At 47.3% G+C, this 19,969-nt stretch overlaps 1 protein-coding gene across 1 annotated transcript in view; it reads right to left on the reverse strand.

Annotated features, from left to right (window-relative positions):
• The window catches only part of TBX15 (T-box transcription factor 15), a 144,948-nt gene that overhangs the window by 24,718 nt on the left and 100,261 nt on the right, over window positions 1–19,969 (reverse strand). The window contains exon 3 of the mRNA XM_075334841.1: window positions 6,226–6,327. Within this exon, the coding sequence (XP_075190956.1) occupies window positions 6,226–6,327 (102 nt within the window). The remainder of the gene's footprint in view (window positions 1–6,225; window positions 6,328–19,969) is intronic.

Raw genomic sequence — 19,969 nt, forward strand, 5'->3', positions numbered from 1 at the left:
GGTAAAATGGGTCAGAAGAGAGATGTGACGGGCTCTGAAAAGTCCATATTGTGCGATGTCTTGCAGAGGGACGCAGCAGTCTTGAAATTGCCAAACTTTTAAAGCGCGATCACCGAACAATTAAGCGTTTCATGGCAAATAGCCAAGAGGGTCGCAAGAAGCGCTGGGCAAAAAAGGCGCAAAATAACTTCCCATGAATTGAGGAAAATCAAGCGTGAAGCTGCCAAGATGCCATTTGCCACCAGTTTGCCCATATTTCACAGCTGAAACGTTACTGGAGTATCAAAAAGCACAAGGTGTGCCATATTCAGGGACAGGCAAAGGTAAGGAAGGCTGAAAACCACTACCTCTGACCAAGAAACAGAAGATAAAACCTCAAGACTGGGCCAAGACATATCTGAAGACTGATTCTTCACAAGTTTATGGACTGATGAAATGAGAGTGACTCTTGATGGGCAGATGGATGGGCCAGAGGCTGGATCAGTAAAGGGCAGAGAGCTCCACTCCGACTCAGACGCCAGCAAGGTGGAGGTGGGTACTGGTATGGGCTGGCATCATCAAAGATCAACTTATGGGACCTTTTCGGGTTGAGGATGGAGGAAGCTCAACTCCCAGACCTACTGCCAGTTTCTGGAAGACAACTTCTTCAAGCAGTGGTACAGGAAGAAGTCGCTATCATTCAAGAAAAACATGATTTTCCTGCAGGACAATGCTCCATCACATGCATCCAACTACTCCACAGCGTGGCTGGCCAGTAAAGGTCTAAAAGAGGAAAAAATAATGACATGGCCCCCGTGTTCCCCTGATCTGAACCCCATAGAGAACCTGTGTCCCTCATAAAATGTGAGATCTACAGGGAGGGAAAACAGTCCACCTCTGGGAGCAGTGTCTGGAGGCTATGGTGGCTGGAGGCTGCGGTGGCTGGAGGCTGCGGTGGCTGGAGGCTGTGGTGGCTGGAGGCTGTGGTGGCTGGAGGCTGTGGAGGCTGGAGGCTGTGGTGGCTGGAGGCTGCGGTGGCTGGAGGCTGAGGTGGCTGGAGGCTGTGGTGGCTGGAGGCTGTGGTGTCTGGAGGCTGTGGAGGCTGGAGGCTGTGGTGTCTGGAGGCTGTGGTGTCTGGAGGATGCGGTGGCTGAAGGCTGCGGTGGCTGGAGGCTGTGGTGGCTGGAGGCTGTGGTGTCTGGAGGCTGTGGAGGCTGGAGGCTGTGGAGGCTGGAGGCTGTGGTGGCTGGAGGCTGTGGTGGCTGGAGGCTGCGGTGGCTGGAGGCTGCGGTGGCTGGAGGCTGCGGTGGCTGGAGGCTGCGGTGACTGGAGGCTGCGGTGTCTGGAGGCTGCGGTGTCTGGAGGCTGCGGTGGCTGGAGGCTGTGGTGGCTGGAGGCTGTGGTGTCTGGAGGCTGTGGTGTCTGGAGGCTGTGGTGTCTGGAGGCTGCGGTGTCTGGAGGCTGCGGTGTCTGGAGGCTGCGGTGTCTGGAGGCTGCGGTGTCTGGAGGCTGCGGTGTCTGGAGGCTGTGGTGTCTGGAGGCTGCGGTGTCTGGAGGCTGTGGTGGCTGGAGGCTGTGGTGTCTGGAGGCTGCTGCACGTAATGTTGATGGTAAACAGATCAAGCAATGACAGAATCTATGGATGGAGGCTGCTGAGTGTCATCAGTAAGAAAGGGGGCGATATTGGGCACTCATTTTTGGGTTTTGTTTATGTCAGGAATGTTTATTTCTATATGTTGTGCAGTTATATTGGTTTCCTGGTGACAATAAACAAGTGACATGGGAATAGATTTGGTTTTTATTAAGTTGCCTAATAATTCTGCACAGTAAAGGGGGCTTTACATGCTGCGATATCGTTAGTGAATTATCGTCGGGGTCACGGTGTTTGTGACGCACATCCGGCGTCATTAACGAGATCGCAGTGTGTGACACTTATGAGCGACCTTAAACGATCGCAAAAGCAGTCAAAATCGTTTGCCGTGGAGAGGTCGTCCTGAAACTAAAAATCGTTCTCTGCTTATTAGCGATGTTGTTTGTCGTTCCTGCGGCAGCGCACATCGCTGTGTGTGACACCGCAGGAGTGAGGAACATCTCCTTACCTGCCGCCACCGGCAATGCGGAAGGAAGGAGGTGGGCGGGATGTTACGTCCCGCTCATCTGCGCCCCTCCGCTTCTATTGGACGCCTACCGTGTGATGTCGCTGTGATGCCGAACAAACCGCCCCCCTTAGAAAGGAGCCGGATCGCCGGCCAGAGCGACGTCGCAGGGCAGGTAAGTGCGTGTGACGGGTGTAAGCGAGGTTGTGCACCACGGGGAACGATTTGCCCATGTCGCACAACCGACGGGGGTGGGTACGATCGCTTGCGATCTCACTAGCGAGATCGCAGCGTGTAAAGTACCCTTAATAGTTACCTGCACAAACAGATATCCTCCTAAGAAGCCAAATCTAAAGAACCCCACTCCAACTGCCAAAAATATTAAGCTTTGATATTTATGAGTCTTTTTGGTTGATTGAGAACAATCAATAATAAAAAAAAATCCTCTAAAATACAACTTGCCTAATAATTCTGCACACGGTATAGATGACAGGAGTGTAGAAAGGACAGAGGAGTCTGGAGAGGACAGAAGAGTCTGGAGAGGACAGAGGAGTGTGGAGACAACAAGAGGGCCTGGAAAGGACAGAGGAGTCTGGAGAAGATAGAGGAGTCTGAAGAGGACAAGGAAGTGTGACGCCCTGGCCTATCAGGTCGTCACAGGGTATTGTGCAATCTGCCCTTCTGTGCAATATCCGCCTCCTCCTTGGTTGTGGGTCCCCAACTACATGGTGTTGCTGACAACAGCTAGTAAAGTCCTAGGTACACTCTGCACCACACCCACCAGACACATCAGTGGACGGCCTGAGTGGAATAGGGTCGCCCACTTGGGGGGTTGGTTAAGGGGAGGTCAGGAGTGTCAGAAGGAAGTCAGGCTAAATGTTGGGAGCCGCCGCTGCAGAGTGTCTCTACGGGGACTGGTGGTATTGGCGGCTAGTATGGTAGACCCTCCGCAAGTAGGGTATTGCCCCAGCGGGTGTATGGTGCGGTGAGCGTCGGAAGAAGGAGTCCAGACAGGTATTCAGTGCAACTGGTTTACTCACTTGGATGTTAACTGGTTTCGTCTCCAGGTTCCCTTCGTCCCAATGCCAGTCTGGTTCTCTGGTACCTTCTTCCCCTGCACCTGTCTCTGGTAAGTGGGTCCCCGTGGTATAGAACACTGGGGGTCCCCGGTCTGTGGTTTGTCCACTTCTGTCCGCCTGACGGTAGTGTGAGCCCTATGGGGTTGGAGTTTCTGGTCCTGTCCCCGGGTTCTCCCTTTGCTACTGAGTCTTTGGATTATTTAGGGTCAGCGAGGTCCTTGATGGTCTCCTCGCTGTGCAGGTGTTAACAGGTCGGCCTGGAGCTCTTTCCTGTCCTAGGGTCCTGTACCCCATCAGTGCGTAGTTCTGGGAGTACTCCACCGTACTCCACTGGCAACTACCTCTCCTGGGTACCAGGTCACCGTTAACCCAAGTCAGGACATCTCTTCTGTCAACTCTCTCCTAGACTACCACTGACTATTCTCCACAGTCTGCCCCTCCCACCTGGTCAACTAGTGGACTGGAGTGGCTCCACCTCTAGGCGGCCATCCATTGGACCCACCCTACCTAGGTACCATTGTATGGGGGATTGTCGGGGAAAACTGGGATCACCTGGGTTTTTGGTGTTACCGCCACTGGGGTTCTGGGTCCCTAAGGGGGTAGGCCCTGCATCCTGGTGGGGATGCAGAACCTTGTAGAACCCTGAAGGCTTCAAGGGCGCTACAGAAAGAGGAGCCAAAACAGAGGAGACAGAAATGTTATGAAGGGACAGAGGAATCTGGAGGAGGACAGAGGGGTTTGGAGGAGGACAGAGGGGACATAGGGCTCTGGAGAGGACAGGGGCACAGAAAAGTCAGGAGGGGGCAGAGGGGTTTGAAGGGGATAGGGGAGCTTTGGGGTGCACAGAAGAGGGACAGAGAAGACAGAAATGTCATGAGGGGACATATGCGTCTGGAAAAGGACAGAGGCATCTGGAGACGAACAGAGGATTTTAGAGCAGAGAGAGGGCTCTGGAGGGGGACAGAGAGGTCTAGAGGGGGACAGGGGAGTCTAGAGGGGGATAGGGGAGTCTAGAGGGGGATAGGGGAGTCTAGAGGAGAATTCAGGAGTCTGGAGGGGGACAGGGGAGTCTAGAGGGGGACAGGGGAGTCTGGAGGGGGACAGGGGAGTCTAGAGGGGGACAGGGGAGTCTAGAGAGGGACAGGGGAGTCTGGAGGGGGACAGGGGAGTCTAGAGGGGGACAGGGGAGTCTAGAGGGGGACAGGGGAGTCTAGAGGGGGACAGGGGAGTCTAGAGGGGGACAGGGGAGTCTAGAGGGGGACAGGGGAGTCTGGAGGGGGACAGGGGAGTCTGGAGGGGGACAGGGGAGTCTAGAGGGGGACAGGGGAGTCTAGAGAGGGACAGGGGAGTCTGGAGGGGGACAGGGGAGTCTAGAGGGGGACAGGGGAGTCTAGAGGGGGACAGGGGAGTCTGGAGGGGGACAGGGGAGTTTGAATAAGGGCAGAGAAGTCTTGATGTTGCAGAAGTAGAAAGAGGACATTATAGGAGATAGGAAAAGGTGAGAAGGGTCTGAAGAGTAGAGAAGACTTTGGAGGAAGACAGGAAAGACACATCAATGGAAGCTTCTGGTACAAATAAAAAATGATGCCAGAATCCCGGCTAGCCATGAGAAATGTATCGTACTGGTATGAAGGAGTTCAGGAGAAGAGGTAAAGGCTACAGAGCGGCAGGCACAGTGCGCTCGCTGACTGAGTCACTGAAAACTCTCTGAACTCTGCTGAGTATTGTCATATGTGTCGCCCTGGGCAAGCCAGGGGACACAGGTCACAACACCACCACACCCCACACTCCAGGTAGGCTCATCACAGCTAACCTACAAATCCTTGTTGCCTTCCTCCAGGAGTCTGATGATGCACACCAGGGGGTGGGCCAGGTGGTTGGCTCCGCCCACCAAGGAGCTCACAGCTCTGGAGGCGGGAAGAAACCAGGCAGAGTAGCCCAGGCAGGGCTGGAGTGCAGTCTAGTCAGGGAGGAGGAAGTGGAAGGAGTGGAGGAGTAGTCTAGACAGGCAAAAGTCAACAGGAAAGTGAAAGTAGTAAAGGAGGAAAGCAAGAAAAGTGACAGTGAAGAAAGAAAGCCTGAAGGGTCCAGCTTTGTGTAGGGCCAGATCAGCAAGGTCAGCGACGGCGGTGACTGTCTGGAGTGGGACCGTTTGGAAGTTCCTGGAAGGACCCCGTTGGCTGTGTGCCCGGTGGTCTGGAGCAGTGTTCCGAAGGACAGTCAGCACCAGGGCAGGGGCCTCTCGGACCCCGGCAAGGCTAGGAGTCGCCAGATTTGCCAAATCCGTCAGTGACGGGGACGCAGATCCCCCAACAACCAAGTCCCGATTGAAGGCAACAGCCCAACCCGTATTGGAGAGACACCGCCACCGCCACGGCACCAGTTTCTCAGGGCCAGCGCCTGCGGGCAAAGTGTAGAGCTCCTCCGGCCCAGATTGCAGTCGGGGAGCGGGTAACCGGAGGGAATCCATCGCTACCATCAGTCAACACAGGTGCAAGGAAGAGGGACATCACCGTCACCTACCGGGAGTGCAGGTGCAGCCGTCTGTGGGACCGTCCTACCAGCCGTTGGTTTACCGTACAAACTGTGTCCGTGTGTCAGGCTGAGTGAGTACCATAGTGCCGCAAGGCACAGCGCTGCCCCCGCGTCCCTGCGCCCTACACTCTACATCTCATCACCGGGCCCCAAGATCACCAACCCCTACCGACGGAGGGGCAACACAACACCTGGCTGCTCCGCATCACCATCCCCGGGACCCCCATATTGAGCAGCGGTGGTGCAATCACCACAACCGTGGGTGGCGTCACGAACTATAACAATCCCCACATCCAACCACAAACACCCCCCTTTCACTCACGGGCGAGGAGTGTCGCTCGAGAAACCCCGGGATCCGGCCCACAGCTCGAGCCACCAGGAGCAGCTGCCGGACCCGAGCAGAAGGGGTGAGCGCGGTGTGCTGACACCCTCCTCCCCGCCCGCGACACATACATGGAGGTCGTAGAAGACACAGTGTATAGATGAACCCTTGTGACAATAATGGCTTCTCCCCCCCCGTGCGGCGTCCGTCTCACCTGTATCTCTTGTTATCCACAGGCACAATGTCCATCGCGATGTAATATTGCTGGTGAGGATCCAGCCCCGAGATCTTCACTCTCATCGCCGGGAACATTCGCCTGCAAGAAAATCAAACAGGTCAGCACCGAGGACAAGGACGCAATACACGGATTTATACACAGTCATGGCAAAAGTGTTGGTGCCCCTCAAATTGTCCCAGAAAGGAAGTATTTCCCCAGATAATTATTGCAGTTACACGTTGTGTTATACACAGGATTATTTTCTCTGTGTATTGTAACACAAAAATAGAAAAAAGGTAAATTGGACAAAATTTCACCCCAAAAATGGAGTCTTCCTATGAGGTCCTTTGAGGTCTACCTGCCATGTGATCAGTCGGGGTCTATGAGAGGATCTCCCCCGCACGCTCCACCTAAGAGGTTCACGTGTTTCCACTCACATTTGATGTGAGTAAAGGGATAATGTTCATCGTAAAGGGATATCCCACAACAAAGGGCATTTTAATGAAGACATTGCATTATTATTATTATTATTATTATTATTTTTATTGCTGAGCAGCATTGATCCCCCATATCTATACATATGAGGTGGTTACATACAACATACAAATTACAATGACCAGACACAGTAGGTCAGGGGGGTTGTGACAGCTCCGGTGGTGGTGAGGCGGCAGCTCTGGCAGTGGTAAGGAAGCAGCTCCAGTGATTGTGAGGCAGCAGCTTCAGTGGTGGGTGAGGTGGCAGCAACTCCAGTAGTGGTGAAGCAGCAGCTTCTGTGGTGGTGAGGCAGCAGATCCAGTAGTGGTGAGACAGCAGCTTTGGTGGTGGTGAGGTGGCAGCAGCTTCAGTGGTGGTGAGGCGGCAGCCCGAGCAGTGGTGAGGCGTCAACTCCGGTGATGGTGAGGTGGCAGCTCTGGCGGCGGTGAAGCAGCAGGTTCAGTGGTGGTGAGGCAGCAGCTTCAGTGGTGGTGAGGCAGCAGCTTCGGTGGTGGTGAGGCAGCAGCTTCTGTGGTTGTGAGGCAGCAGCTTCAGTGGTGGTGAGGCAGCAGCTCTGGCACTGGTGAGGTAGTAGCTCCAGCATGGTGAGGTGGCAGCAGCTCTGGTGGTGGTGAGCTGGCAGCTCCAATGGTGGTGAGGCAGCAGCTTTAGTGGTGGTCAGATAGCAGCTCTGGCAGTTGTGAGGTAGTAGCTCCAGCAGGGGTGAGGTGGCAGCAGCTTTGGTGGTGGTGAGGCGGCAGCTCCAGCAGTGGTGAGGCAGCAGCTCCAGTGGTGGTGAGGTGGCAGCTCCGGTGGTGGTGAGGTGGCAGCTCCAGAAGTGGTGAGGCAGCAGCTCCAGTGGTGGTGAGGTGGCAGCAGCCCCAGCAGTGGTGAGGCAGCAGCTCTGGTAGTGTTGTGGCAGCAGCTTCAGTGGTGGTGAGTTGTCGTGAATAATTGGACGTGTTGGAGAACAGAATTCCAGAAGATGTGAGCTACGCAAGAGAAGTGGACGTAACTATGGATACCTAAGCTGCAATGCCCTGCACAAGAGGTAAGAGACATGCCTATATCAGGAGAACTACACTATATTTTGAGGTATTTGCTATTATTATTGTTATTATTATTGTTGTTATTATTATTATTATTATTATTATTATTAATAATAAACCTACTACATAAAGGGATAGGATCCTGGAGATGGGAATACCCCTTTAAAGACAGACTGGAGAGGTACGAGATTGTTAGCCATAGGACCACAGAGGAGGAGGTGGGGGATGATGAGGGCCGCCCTAACATTTTTGTAGATTTCAGGTTGAGGAAAGGAGGAATTCTGGAAATATTTTTGAGCTGAAGGGAAAGGAGGTGGCAAGAACTCTGATGTGCAGTTTGAATCAAAAGTCACTTATGATAAGTATACAGACAATACTTGTATCACTGCTGTGACTGCCCAAGGTGACACAGTCCCCTGGCTGTTTTATCACAGGAATGAGTGTTTCTGTCATGTCACCTGTCCTATGACTCATCATAAATCACGTCAGTGACATTTAAGCACTGACCTCATTGACTCGATTTATGATGAGACACAGGATTGGTGACTTGGGAGAAACATTCCCTCCTGTGATAAAACAGGCAGGGAAATGTGTTACATTAGAGGAGCTGCAGGGAGTTTCTGCTGTTTCGTCTGTATACTCACTTAGCATAATTGACTTGTGCATCCCCTTTATATCTTTTCCTGGGACATGACTGCAGATCTGACCCTGTGATACAATGTACAGTGTCAGTGCGCAGCTTGAATAACTGTGTAAATAACTCATCACAGCCATTACTGTCTAAACCGCTGCAACAAAAGTGAGTACACCCCTAAGTGAAAATGACCAATTTGCGCCCACTTAGCCATTCTCCCTCCCCGGTGTCATGTGACTCATTAGTGTTACAAGGTCTCCAGTGTGAATGAAGGAGCAGGTGTGTTAGATTCGGTGTTATCACTCACACTCGTGTGGTCACTGAAAATTCAGCATGGCTCCTCATAGCAAAAAATTCTTTGAGGATCAGAAAAAAAGTTGTTTCTTTCCATAAAGATGGCCGAGGTTATAAGGAGGTTGTCACCACCCTGATCCAGAGCTGCAGTATGGTGACCAAGACCATACAGCGGTATAACCAGACAGAATCCACTCAGAGCAGTCCTTACCATGGCTGACCACAGAAGCTGGCTGCACGAGCTCAGCGTCATATCCAGAGGTCATCTGCTCAGAATAGACGTATGAGTGCAGCCATTTCGTCATGGAGGATGGAAGAGGATCCAGTGGCTCTAATAAGGCCGTCTTGGAAAATAATGGCAGCCACACAAAATATTCAAACTTAGGACACAATTTGTCCCTTTAATTGCCAGTAATGGCTGTGTGTTGGGTGATTTAGAGGACATTAAATTTACACTGTTCTACAAGCTGCACACTGACTACTGTACATTGTATCGAAGTGAGAGGTGTACTCACTTTTGTGATATACTGTAGATCCCCTAAGTTGTTTCAGTTTTCTCTTTTTCGCTATATGGAATATGACAGGGACACTGGGTCTTCGTCTCTGATATTTGGGGAGCTGTGAATTGTGCCTTTCCCAGTTCTGGTCGAGTATGTGGTCAGCATCAGTGGTGGAAAGTCAACAAAGACGATGATGTGGAAGAATTGGAATAAGTTCCCCAAAAACGTTATTCTCCTTGTGAAACCTGGGAGGTCAATTCTGAAAGAGTCTCAAAATCATTGTCTGTTTTGGTGGTTGTAAATCCCGGTGAGATCCGGATACCCCACTATCCTCTAGTGTCAGAGGTTGGCACGTTCTCACCTTTCTGACCACCCTTCTGTTGCCTTCTCTCTTCATCATACCATTACTGGGTCAGTCCTGGGACACCCAACTCCTCCTTGTTATCCAAAGGGGCCAGAGGGAGACACATACATCCTCTGGCAAAAGTAGAGCCTAGTGGACACGGAGATGCCCTGTGATTTAGCCATGCTGGGACGTAATGCGGTTGAGGTTCCTCAGACTCTTCATGGGTCTGTCCAGACCATCAGTAAGTCGTGGTTGCTTTCGGAGAAGGCGTCGTTCCTCTCATTTTCACTCATCATAAATGTTTCCATCTTTCCAACCACAGAATATTCACCAAACCGATCCACCATGGACAAATGCTTCCAGAATCTTCTTCATTGTTGATCGTCAGTCCATGGAAAATGATCATAAATGGTTGAGGCTGAATCGGTGGGGTTGGCGCATTCAGCCTCCCTCCCTGCAGGGGAGATCGTGGAGCCTCGGGGTCTGATCGGGGGATACACACGTCGTATCCAGGGAAGGTTAATGTGGTTACACAAACACAGCCCTTTATTTTCTTGCTTTTCCATGATCTTTGACCTAGACGGTCTGGGTCGGCAGCCAGGACTAAAGTTTGGACTAATTGGTGTTTTCTTCCAGACGTGCAGATTATCACCTCCCTGCAGTTTACTATTGGGGATCCCTTTACACATTACCCTACAACTTCAGCAACCGCAAGGAAACTGTAAAATAAAGAGAGGTTGTAAAAGTCTGCGCTTTGCTCTCGGGCTGGAGGACTTCACATCCGCCAGCTGCCTCCTGCTGGATCCAGTCTGCACAGAAACTCCCTGCTGGGCCGCATTCTTCACGGTAGAGGAAAGTACTGGATCTGTGGAAACGTCACCAGCAGCGCAGCCACAAGGAGAGCTTCCATCCAGTCCAAGCGACAGCCAGCAGAATTGTGAGTGCAGCTCTGGGGGTTACTCTCCATATTTGAGGTTATTCAGAGCCTGATGGGTACATTTCTGATTGGGGTCTGATGAGCTGAGATATAATCACTTGGTATCTCATCAGCAGGGGTCTGATCAGTAGGAATTGGAGTGATAGGGTCTGAGTGGAAGTGATCTGACAGGTCGGGGTCTTCATGGTTGGGGCCTGATCAGTAAAGCCCCATAAACATGAGGCCAATGTCATTCAAACTCACCAATATCAACGCATTCGGACTACAGTGTAATGGATATGGGAGCCACAGAAAATGTATTGGGGAAAATATCACTCGACATGGACAATTTCTGGAGATAAGCCGCCAGCAGACATTCCCATAGAAAACACAGGCACCTGGAGCTATGGAATGGACGTTGTCCAGTTAGCGCCAAAATGTCCACCTCAGGGTATATATACCGGGGTGTGTGAGAGGTAGAATTGATGCCTGCATTGCCCAAATCCTTGGCCTGAAAGATTGTGGCACTGACCCCAGCACAGGGAAGCCCCTGATGAAGCCCTGGAAGACTAAAGGGGGAGAAATGCGTCAAAGTTCTATTCAAGAACATAGGCCACCAAGGCTCATACTGGGCTCAGACTGGGCTCAGACTGGGCTCAGACTGGGGTCCTACTGGGCCCATACTGGGGTCACACTGGGCCCATACTGGGGTCATACTGGGCTCATACTGGGCTCAGACTGGGCTCAGACTGGGGTCATACTGGGCCCATAGTGGGGTCATACTGGGCCCATACTGGGGTCATACTGAGCTCAGACTCGGCTAGTTAATTCCGTATAGGGTCACATACTGTTCACCTATCTTTATGAATGAGCATTGTCTAGTCTAGTCTGTAGGTCGTCGAGGCCACATGCAGTGGGTGACTAGTGACAGGAGAAAGGAGACCATATAGGAGATAGCGTGATCATGATGTGTTGACCGAGACACAGAACATGAGATGATGCTAAGAGTAGAGACCGGCCTCCTAACAAAGTGGCCCCAGGCAGAGGGTCTGGAGGACAAGACTTAGCAACAAGGCCCTAAAGGCCCTGTCACACACAGAGATAAATCTGCGGCAGATCTGTGGTTGCAGTGAAATTGTGGACAATCAGTGCCAGGTTTGTGGCTGTGTACAAATGGAACAATATGTCCATGATTTCACTGCAACCACAGATCTGCCAAAGATTTATCTCTGTGTGTGACAGGGCCTTAAGCCTCAAAGATAACTGGTCAGGATGGACTGGTATGTGAGCGAAGTCAGCTTTCCCAGGCGGAGACCCCCAAGCATCTGAAAGGGCAGGGCTCTTCTCTGACACTACTGTCTACCCCCTTATCTATGAGAAGAGACGTGGAAATGCAGGAAAGGAAAGTGACTGTCATGATTTGGCCTGGAGCGTTAGGCCGGGTTGTGCTGGGACTCACAGGACCAGTAAGATCGGAAACAACCCAGCGGGAGCTGAGATCTAAGATATGTGCCCGCTCTAAGGTATGTGCCCGCTCTAAGATATGTGCCCGCTCTAAGGTATGTGCCCGCTCTAAGATATGTGCCCGCTCTAAGGTATGTGCCCGCTCTAAGATATGTGCCCGCTCTAAGATATGTGCTCGCTCTAAGATATGTGCCCGCTCTAAGATATGTGCTCGCTCTAAGATATGTGCCCGCTCTAAGATATGTGCCCGCTCTAAGATATGTGCTCGCTCTAAGATATGTGCCCGCTCTAAGGTATGTGCCCGCTCTAAGGCATGTGCCCACTCTAAGGTATGTGCCCGTTCTAAGATATGTGCCCGCTCTAAGATATGTGCCCGCTCTAAGATATGTGCCCGCTCTAAGATATGTGCTCGCTCTAAGATATGTGCCCGCTCTAAGATATGTGCCCGCTCTAAGATATGTGCTCGCTCTAAGATATGTGCCCGCTCTAAGATATGTGCTCGCTCTAAGATATGTGCCCGCTCTAAAATATGTGCTCGCTCTAAGATATGTGCCCGCTCTAAGGCATGTGCCCGCTCTAAGATATGTGCCCGCTCTAAGGTATGTGCCCGCTCTAAGATATGTGCCAGCTCTAAGGTATGTGCCCGTTCTAAGGTATGTGCCCGTTTTAAGGTATGTGCCGCTATCTGGTGTGTTGAACCGTTGAGTAAAATACTGTTTTCTAAAATGAACAGGTGATAAAGATGTCCTCCGGTCCTGGTCAGCCGACACAAGTCCACACACCCAGTCAGGACCAGTCTTTCATGTAGTGTTTGGGACGTCTCGAGTCAATTCCTCGCCCATGACCACCTCCCCATACTGCTCTACAGTGTCCCTGGTCTATCCACAGCAGGTGGGAATCCAGCGCAGAACTCAGAAGGGGGAGCACGTGACGAGGTTAGTCTTTGATATACTTTACACACTTTGTGAACCCCTCTATTGAAAGTGGACGTCCCCTTGAAGAACATGTCAGACTGCTATACTACCTAGATACTCATGCAGCACACAGCCTTAAAAGACATTGGGTGATGCTATGAAGGTGCTTGCTGGGTTACCCTAGCACAGACGGAGCGAGGCCCGGCACTGGAGCCAGGACAGGTGCCTGACAATCTGATCAGTAATGGACGGGTTCTCCAGGGTCTGATCGGTGGAGTGGGATCAGTGGTGGTCAGAATGGTAGGAATTCCATTAGGATCTCACATTTGCAGTAAAGCGTCTTATTCCTTCCCAGGGAACAGCCCCGAGTCAGTTAATGAGGATCAGCGATCCTTTGTGAGTGATTGAGCTCTTATTTCATCTTCACATCTATGAATAGCAAATACAAAATTAAAGGAAAATTCCTCCCAGATTTCACCTCCTCATAAACACATCGAGACTTCAGTCTTCATTTTCACTAAAGTAAACACATGACCAGACGTCTGACATCTTCCTCAGCGCCTTCCCAGCCCTTGTATAGGAGTCTTACAGCCGGACTCTCGATGGCTCCCGCCTCTTCCAGTAGGAGCTCGGTAGTATCAGCAGCCTCAACATTTACATAGCAAGATTTAGGGCATTAATGACCCTTCCCAATCAACGCCAAAATGGCCAGGAGTTTCCCTGAAATGACTACATCAGGACAAAGATTTGCTAAACCCAGTTCTTGAAACTGTCCTGTCAAAATCAGGTCTCTTGGTAAAAGTCCAGGAGGTCAGTGTAGTCCCTCCAGGAGAAGTCATGTCTGAGGACCACACCAACAACGAAAAGACTGGGAAGCGCATGTCTACTGAAATTGTTATTATCAAACCCAATCCTGATCTGCCCTAGATCATTTGTTTACCTGGAAAGACACAAATGGATCACCAACTATCGAAAAAAAAATCACTAGATCACAAATCATAGAACCAGATAACTGGATCACAAGTCATGAAAAATACACCACTGGCCAAAAGTCATGGACATTATATCTCTGGATTACAGGTCATGGATGCTGCAACAAAGGATCACAAGTCCTAGATAATACAACAAAGGATCACAAGTCATAGATAATACAACAAAGGAACACAAGTCATGGATACTACAACAAAGGATCACAAGTCCTAGATAATACAACAAAGGATCACAAGTCATGTTTACTACAACAAAGGATCACAAGTTATAGATAATACAACAAAGGATGGAAATTATACCTCTGGATTACAGGTCATGGACGCTACAACAAAGGATCACAAGTTATAGATACTACAACAAAAGGATCATGAGTCATGATTACTACAACAAAGGATCATAATAATATATATCATAATAATAATCATCATAATAATATATATCATAATAATACAACAAAGGATCACAAGTCATGGACATTATACTTCTGGATTACAAGTCATGGACGCTACAACAAAGGATCACAAGTTATAGATACTACAACAAAAGGATCCCAAGTCATGGTTACTACAACAAAGGATCACAAGTCATGGATACTTCAACAAAGGATCAAAAGTCATGGATACTACAACAAAGGATCACAAGTCATGGACACTACAAAAAAGGATCACAAATCATGAACACTACAACTAAGGATCACAAGTCATGGATACTACAACAAAGGATCACAAATCATGGATACTACAACAAAGGATCACAAATCATGGATACTACAAGAAAGGATCACAAGTCATGGACACTACAAAAAAGGATCACAATCATGAACACTACAACTAAGGATCACAAGTCATGGATACTACAACAAAGGATCACAAGTCATAGACAATTTAGCAATGGATCACTAGTCATGGATACTACACCACTGGATCCCAAGTCATGGATACTACACCACTGGATCACATGTCATGGATACTATACCGATGGATCACAAGTCATGGATATTACACCACTGGATCACAAGTAATGGATACTATACCAATGGACCACAAGTCCTGGATACTACACCACTGGATCACAAGTCATGGATACTACACCTCTGGATCACATGTCATGGATACTATACCGATGGATCACAAGTCATGGATATTACACCACTAGATTACAAGTAATGGATACTACACCACTGGATCACATGTCATGGATACTATACCGATGGATCACAAGTAATGGATACTATACCAATGGATCACAAGTTATGGATACTATACCAATGGATCACAAGTCATTGATATTACACCAATGGCTCACAAGTCATGGCTATTACACCACTGGATTACAAGTCATGGATACTACACCAATGGATCACAAGTCATGGATACTATACCAATAGATCACAAGTCATGTATACTATACCAATGGATCACACGTAATGGATACTACACCACTGGATCACATGTCATGGATACTATACCAATGGATCACAAGTCCTGGATATTACACCACTGGATCACAAGTAATGGATACTATACCAATGGATCACAAGTCCTGGATACTACACCACTGGATAACATGTCATGGATACTATACCGATGGATCACAAGTCATGGATATTACACCACTGGATCACAAGTAATGGATACTACACCACTGGATCACATGTCATGGATACTATACCGATGGATCACAAGTCATGGATATTACACCACTGGATAACAAGTCATGGATACTATACCAATGGATCACAAGTCATGGATCCTATACCAATGGATCACAAGTTATGGATACTATACCGATGGATCACAAGTTATGGATACTATACCAATGGATCACAAGTCCTGGATACTATACCAATGGATCACAAGTTATGGATACGATACCAATGGATCACAAGTCATTGATATTACCCCACTGGATCACAAGTCATGGCTATTACACCACTGGATCACAAGTCATGGATACTACACCAATGGATCACAAGTCATGGATACTATACCAATGGATCACAAGTCATGGATACTACACCAATAGATCACAAGTCATGGATACTATACCAATGGATCACAAGTTATGGATACTACATCAATGGATCACAAGTCATGGATATTACACCAATGGATCACAAGTCATGGATATTACACCAATGGATCACAAGTCATGGCTATTACACCACTGGATCACAAGTCATGGATACTACACCAATGGATCACAAGTTATGGATACTATACCAATGGATCACAAGTCATGGATACTATACCAATGGATCCCAAGTCATGGATACTATACCAATAGATCCCAAGTAATGGATACTATACCAATGGATCACAAGTCATAGATATTATACCAATGGATCACAAGTAATGGATACTATACCAATGGATCACAAGTCATGGATACTATACCAATGGATCACAAGTTATGGATCCTATACCACTGGATCACAAGTCATGGATACTATACCAATGGATCACAAGTCATGGATACTATACCAATGGATCACAAGTAATGGATACTACACCAATGGATCACAAGTTATGGATACTATACCAATGGATCAGAATTCATAGATATTATACCAATGGATCACAAGTTATGGATCCTATACCACTGGATCACAAGTCATGGATACTATACCAATGGATCAAAAGTCATGGATACTATACCAATGGATCACAAGTCATGGATACTATACCAATGGATCACAAGTTATGGATCCTATATACCACTGGATCACAAGTCATGGATACTATACCAATGGATCACAAGTCATGGATCCTATACCAATGGATCACAAGTTATGGATCCTATACCACTGGATCACAAGTCATGGATACTATACCAATGGATCACAAGTCATGGATACTATACCAATGGATCACAAGTTATGGATCCTATACCACTGGATCACAAGTCATGGATACTATACCAATGGATCACAAGTCATGGATACTTTACCAATGGATCACAAGTCATGGATACTATACCAATGGATCACAAGTCATGGATTCTATACCAATGGATCATAAGTCATGGATACTATACCAATGGATCACAAGTTATAGATCCTATACCACTGGATCACAAGTCATGGATACTATACCAATGGATCACAAGTCATGGATACTATACCAATGGATCACAAGTTATGGATCCTATACCACTGGATCACAAGTCATGGATCCTATACCACTGGATCACAAGTCATGGATACTATACCAATGGATCACAAGTCATGGATACTATACCAATGGATCACAAGTTATGGATCCTATACCACTGGATCACAAGTCATGGATACTATACCAATGGATCACAAGTCATGGATACTTTACCAATGGATCACAAGTCATGGATACTATACCAATGGATCACAAGTCATGGATACTATACCAATGGATCATAAGTCATGGATACTATACCAATGGATCACAAGTTATAGATCCTATACCACTGGATCACAAGTCATGGATACTATACCAATGGATCACAAGTCATGGATACTATACCAATGGATCACAAGTTATGGATCCTATACCACTGGATCACAAGTCATGGATACTATACCAATGGATCACAAGTCATGGATACTATACCAATGGATCACAAGTTATGGATCCTATACCACTGGATCACAAGTCATGGATACTATACCAATGGATCACAAGTCATGGATACTATACCAATGGATCACAAGTCATGGATACTATACCAATGGATCACAAGTCATGGATACTATACCAATGGATCCCAAGTCATGGATACTACACCAATGGATCACAAGTTATGGATACTATACCAATGGATCCCAAGTCATGGATACTATACCAATGGATCACAAGTCATATATACTATACCAATGGATCACAAGTCATAGATACTATACCAATGGATCACAAGTAATGGATACTATACCAATGGATCACAAGTTATGGATCCTATACCACTGGATCACAAGTCATGGATACTATACCAATGGATCACAAGTCATAGATACTATACCAATGGATCACAAGTTATGGATACTATACCAATGGATCACAAGTCATGGATACTATACCAATGGATCACAAGTTATGGATCCTATATACCACTGGATCACAAGTCATGGATACTATACCAATGGATCACAAGTCATGGATCCTATACCAATGGATCACAAGTTATGGATCCTATACCACTGGATCACAAGTCATGGATACTATACCAATGGATCACAAGTCATGGATACTATACCAATGGATCACAAGTTATGGATCCTATACCACTGGATCACAAGTCATGGATACTATACCAATGGATCACAAGTCATGGATACTTTACCAATGGATCACAAGTCATGGATACTATACCAATGGATCACAAGTCATGGATTCTATACCAATGGATCATAAGTCATGGATACTATACCAATGGATCACAAGTTATAGATCCTATACCACTGGATCACAAGTCATGGATACTATACCAATGGATCACAAGTCATGGATACTATACCAATGGATCACAAGTTATGGATCCTATACCACTGGATCACAAGTCATGGATCCTATACCACTGGATCACAAGTCATGGATACTATACCAATGGATCACAAGTCATGGATACTATACCAATGGATCACAAGTTATGGATCCTATACCACTGGATCACAAGTCATGGATACTATACCAATGGATCACAAGTCATGGATACTTTACCAATGGATCACAAGTCATGGATACTATACCAATGGATCACAAGTCATGGATACTATACCAATGGATCATAAGTCATGGATACTATACCAATGGATCACAAGTTATAGATCCTATACCACTGGATCACAAGTCATGGATACTATACCAATGGATCACAAGTCATGGATACTATACCAATGGATCACAAGTTATGGATCCTATACCACTGGATCACAAGTCATGGATACTATACCAATGGATCACAAGTCATGGATACTATACCAATGGATCACAAGTTATGGATCCTATACCACTGGATCACAAGTCATGGATACTATACCAATGGATCACAAGTCATGGATACTATACCAATGGATCACAAGTCATGGATACTATACCAATGGATCACAAGTCATGGATACTATACCAATGGATCCCAAGTCATGGATACTACACCAATGGATCACAAGTTATGGATACTATACCAATGGATCCCAAGTCATGGATACTATACCAATGGATCACAAGTCATATATACTATACCAATGGATCACAAGTCATAGATACTATACCAATGGATCACAAGTAATGGATACTATACCAATGGATCACAAGTTATGGATCCTATACCACTGGATCACAAGTCATGGATACTATACCAATGGATCACAAGTCATAGATACTATACCAATGGATCACAAGTCATGGATACTATACCAATGGATCACAAGTCATGGATACTACACCAATGGATCACAAGTCATGGTTATTACACCAATGGATCACAAGTCATGGCTATTACACCACTGGATCACAAGTTATGGATACTATACCAATAGATCCCAAGTCATGGATACTATACAAATGGATCACAAGTTATGGATACTATACCAATGGATCACAAGTCATGGATATTACACCAATGGATCACAAGTTATGGATACTATACCAATGGATCACAAGTTATGGATACTATACCAATGGATCACAAGTTATGGATACTATACCAATGGATCACAAGTAATGGATACTATACCAATGGATCACAAGTAATGGATACTATACCAATGGATCACAAGTGATGGATACTATACCAATGGATCACAAGTCATGGATACTATACCAATGGATCACAAGTCATGGTTATTACACCAATGGATCACAAGTCATGGTTATTACACCAATGGATCACAAGTCGTGGCTATTACACCACTGGATCACAAGTTATGGATACTATACCAATGGATCACAAGTAATGGATACTATACCAATGGATCGCAAGTAATGGATACTATACCAATGGATCACAAGTAATGGATACTATACCAATGGATCACAAGTCATGGATACTATACCAATGGATCACAAGTCATGGATACTATACCAATGGATCCCAAGTCATGGATACTACACCAATGGATCACAAGTTATGGATACTATACCAATGGATCCCAAGTCATGGATACTATACCAATGGATCACAAGTCATA

The sequence above is a fragment of the Anomaloglossus baeobatrachus genome, chromosome 2 (genome assembly GCF_048569485.1).
Source record: "Anomaloglossus baeobatrachus isolate aAnoBae1 chromosome 2, aAnoBae1.hap1, whole genome shotgun sequence".
Classification (NCBI taxonomy): domain Eukaryota; kingdom Metazoa; phylum Chordata; class Amphibia; order Anura; family Aromobatidae; genus Anomaloglossus; species Anomaloglossus baeobatrachus.